The sequence below is a fragment of the Rosa chinensis genome, chromosome 7 (assembly GCF_002994745.2).
Source record: "Rosa chinensis cultivar Old Blush chromosome 7, RchiOBHm-V2, whole genome shotgun sequence".
Lineage (NCBI taxonomy): Eukaryota > Viridiplantae > Streptophyta > Magnoliopsida > Rosales > Rosaceae > Rosa > Rosa chinensis.
In genome coordinates this window covers 7,174,575-7,178,671 of record NC_037094.1, presented here as the reverse complement: position 1 = coordinate 7,178,671, position 4,097 = coordinate 7,174,575, and the positions used below count along the sequence as shown (strand labels likewise).

General features: G+C 39.9%; 1 protein-coding gene across 1 annotated transcript; it reads right to left on the bottom strand.

Moving 5' to 3' along the window:
- Window positions 1-597: 597 nt before the first annotated feature.
- On the bottom strand, window positions 598-1,894 carry LOC112179207 (protein BRANCHLESS TRICHOME). Its single transcript, XM_024317545.2, has one exon. It carries the CDS (start codon window positions 1,712-1,714, stop codon window positions 785-787), a length of 930 nt encoding a protein of 309 aa, XP_024173313.1. The 5' UTR covers window positions 1,715-1,894; the 3' UTR covers window positions 598-784.
- Window positions 1,895-4,097: the final 2,203 nt, after the last annotated feature.

Genomic DNA, 4,097 nt, shown 5'->3' with positions numbered 1-4,097 from the left:
TTCCTTAAACTTTGAATTAATCTAATATTTCATGCCTCCAGAGTTTTAATACTCCGAAGTACACTAGACAATTCTCGCTAACTAAACACTATTGATCACAGCACAAAAATACACACAGATTCCTACAGATTTTCTTCCCCCATATCTGGATCTGAAAGTTTGGTAGCCAGAACAAGGACCATATGTGGTCCATTGATCAGAAACAATGCACCGCGTATAGGGTCCGTTCTAGTTGATAAGGCATCCGTGGTCCCTTTTTAGAAAAGTAAAAACCAACTATTACTACTCCGGCCTCTATTTTCACTTGGAATTAGAAAGAATGTTTTACGGTGCTGTAGTGGGAACGGTTGGATTGCAAATTGTTCGTGGTGTGCTCCACTCAATGAGGTAATCTAACAACTCCAAAGTTCTATAGATTATAGAACACCTAGAACAAGGAGACTTGCTGCGTCTATAATTTGAACTTTTGAAGCATGCTTCAGCTAGCATGTGTAGATTTCTTCAAAAGTCAAACTGAACAAGAATGAAGCATGTGCATGTGTATGTATCTTTAGATATAGATAAAAGTTTGCACAATTTTTTCAACGCGCTTGATCGGATCCAAAACAATACTTTTGTAATTGCATACACTAAAAATGCACTTGAGCACAAAATTTCAACATCATTCCAGTACTCTTTCAACTTTTACAAGTTTAAAATCATATTTAAGATGATATAGAACACATTATACACTGAAGAACATAGAGCAAATTAATCAACAAAGACAGAGGCTTAACAAGAGGAACTAACTGATAATGAGACTATTGGATCTGATGGGGCTCTTTTGCTTCAGTAGAATCCTCAGCTGAGCTTTCTGGCACTCTAGCTTTGTACCCCAATGCCTACTTTTGGACCCAATTGCTCGAACCACTCTCGGAAATTCCACAAACCCCTTGATCCCTCTCTTTATGTGTGGATTCTCCGATTCCGGTGAAGCCCTTCTCTGAATCGCCATTGTCGAAAATCCACCACTATTTTCACTGCAGGCCCCCGACTTCGAATTAGTCCTAACCACATTGGAACAAATTGGGTCATCATTGTCAACACAAGCAGCAGACTTCTCATTTCGTATAGGTTTGGAATTCAACTCAAATACTTTCTCTTCAAAAAGAAACTTGGCCTCAGAGAGCTTCATCTGAACTCTTTCTTCTCTAATCACCTCAGCCACTCTCAGCATCTTCCTCTCCTCATCCATTTCCTTCCTCATCCTATTAATCTCTGAATTTCGACTTGAAATCTCTCTCGCCAGTTCTTCACACACATTCTCAAATGCTTCTCTCGCCCTCCTTTCCTCACCCAAATCTTTGGCAAGCTTCTTGTTGATCACCTCCAACTTCTTTCGCGTCTTTCGCTCGTATTCAAGCTCAGCTTTCAGTTCCATGATCTGGGCTCTTGTGTAATCCATTTCAGTCTCCATTACGGGTTTGAAAAATGTGAGATCCCAGAACGAAGCAGCGAGCTTCCGAGCAGAGATAGGGAGGTGAAGGCAATGTTGGTTCTTGGTGGTGCTAATTTGGCATTGTGGTTGTTTTTCTGAGTGGTTTTGATGTTGAGGTTGAGAATTATAAAATGGGTTTTCGTACAGTTTCCAGCTTGGGAAAGTTGAAGTGGTAGTGGTTTCGTTTGTGCTAGTTTCTGGGCTGCTACTGGTAGTCATCATCATCTTCTCCTCCATGTCTTGTTCTAATGGGTGGGTGCTTTTCTTTTGAAAGGTGAGGTCTTTTTCCTTCTATCTTTGGGGGTTCCTTTCACCTTTCTCTTTTGCTTGTAATGGGGGCTTGCTCTGTAAAGAAAGAAATGGAGGTAGGGTCATTTGATCCTGGAAGAAAAAAGGTAGATGATCACATGGATCTAATACTCATTAATATCATGGTGGAGGACTGGAGGTGGCCTTGGGTTCTCTCTTTCTCTCTGCTCCAACTTAATAATGAATTGGTCCAATTTCACCTCTCCTCCAACCACACTGTCATTTTTTGTTTTTTTGGTCAACCAACCCTGTCCTTTGGGTCAACAGAATTTAAGGAAGTCAGATTGGATCAGTAAAACTGATTAATCAGTAGCTTTGCAGAGCCTAAGTAATCTATGTCTCTGTTTCTAAATTGACAGCAAAAGCATGAAGAGGGAAGAAGTTGGAGAGTGACAATAAAATTAGCTATTTCATCTCCTAGCTTTTGAAGTAACTCAGTAGTTGGTGGAATGTTTTATGTTGTAATTAGTGGGAGATTTTGTTGGCAATAAAATTAAATTTGCTTTGCTGGTTGTGTTTTTGATGGGACTCCAGAAGACAAATTGATGAAATGAACCCTCATACCTCAACTGTATTTCATTCTAGCGGATCCACATGGTTGTCTCCCTATTTGTTCCTTGTTTTTTCAATTCATGGTCCCCTCTGCTGGTTCTGGTCTATAAGATCATCCAATTATTTGTTGATTGCTACCAACATATCATCTTAGATGACAAGATGGCATGGACTACTTACTAACATCAAAATTACTCCCCTTTCAGCAAAAAAGAAACTTTAATATATTTGCCCAAATTTCAGTGGTGAAGTACCCAATGGAAATTACAGTCATTGGTAATTAATCTGAGAAAACATTTTTCATCATGTAGCTTCTGATAGGATTTCTTGGCCTATTTACTTTGGCCTAGTACCATCAAATGCCAAAGAATTGACATGTGCTGAGAAAATAATCATAGAAAAGTTTGGATCAGAGAACACAGGTACATGATCTAGTGGTGGTTAGAAGTGTTTGACTCCAAAACCAGTATGGGTGCAAACTGTCTCTTTTGAGCGTGTACGTAGGCGTGCCAGCACCGTGGGGTGTAGTCGTCGAAGAATCCCTTGACCTGATTTCTTTATCAAACGATGTGGACGAGGAGAGCACCAATCTCGTCACAGGGTTCTTTTCTATGCCTTTCGGAAAAAGACTTCTTGCCTTACGGGTAAGGGTTTTGGTTGTGATCTCTTTGCGTCACCGAATCGATACTCAACGTTGTAGGTTGAGCAGAGCAATCACTAGAAAGTTTGGAGAAAGCACAGGTTTGCTAAAGCGTATCTTTAGCTTCGCTGGGTTGCAGGTAGGTTTGCTCCGGAGAGACTTTAATAATCGTTGAGATTAGTTGATTGAAGAGTTGTGTCGTATTTGTCCTTGAAACCTGGTATTTATACCTAGAGTTTCGACTGTTCCTTGCCATAGAAGGATTATTGATTGAAGTTTCTTATTCGATCACCGCTAATTGACTCAAATAAGGAGTTGCTTTCCTTATGGATCACAGAATGAGTGAAGCTGTAACCCAAACCCAAGTAAGTTTATTTTTGGGCCGCAGGTATTGGCCCGCTGTGCTAAACCCCCTAAGGGATCTTGCCAAAAATACTTTTGGGCTCAAACAAGAAGAACACCCATTTTCTTTTTTTCATGTTTTCTCATAAAAGCATGCTTTGGTTTAGGATCAGTATCAGATGTTCCCTCTTAGATTCTTGCTCAATTATAATGTGGGAGTGGTCAACTTTTGCTGGGCCTGCAACCCGCAAGGCGATTAACTTCGTAGCTAGTACGGCGTTAAATTTCAGTCATGAATGCAGTGATTATTATAATAATAACTATGCACAATGCTTACAGTTATGAATGCATGATGAATGACCATCATAAATGAGTCATGATTAACCGTCGTCAATGCAACAATAATTATCATCATAAGTGTGAAAGCAAATGCGATCATAAAAGCGGGAGTAATGGCGACTTATCCTCCAAGTAAGTTATCCCTTATATAAAGGCAACCTGACGTCAAAATAAATCATCGGGGAAATGATCATTTACCCAATTTCAGCTTAAAAATTGTCTACTTGCTCCACTAACATTTTTTTAACCTCATTTACTCAAAACACTATAAGGGATTATTTCCCTAATACCCAATTAATTTTTTATATTCTTTTTATTTATTTTTGGGACTTTTTTTTGCCATATCCTTCTTTCTCACTTAGAGAGAGAAGTCATCCTCCACCTTGCTGTGGTCCGGTGACCAGTGGCCGACCGCGGTCTCCTGTGACCGGTGACCCA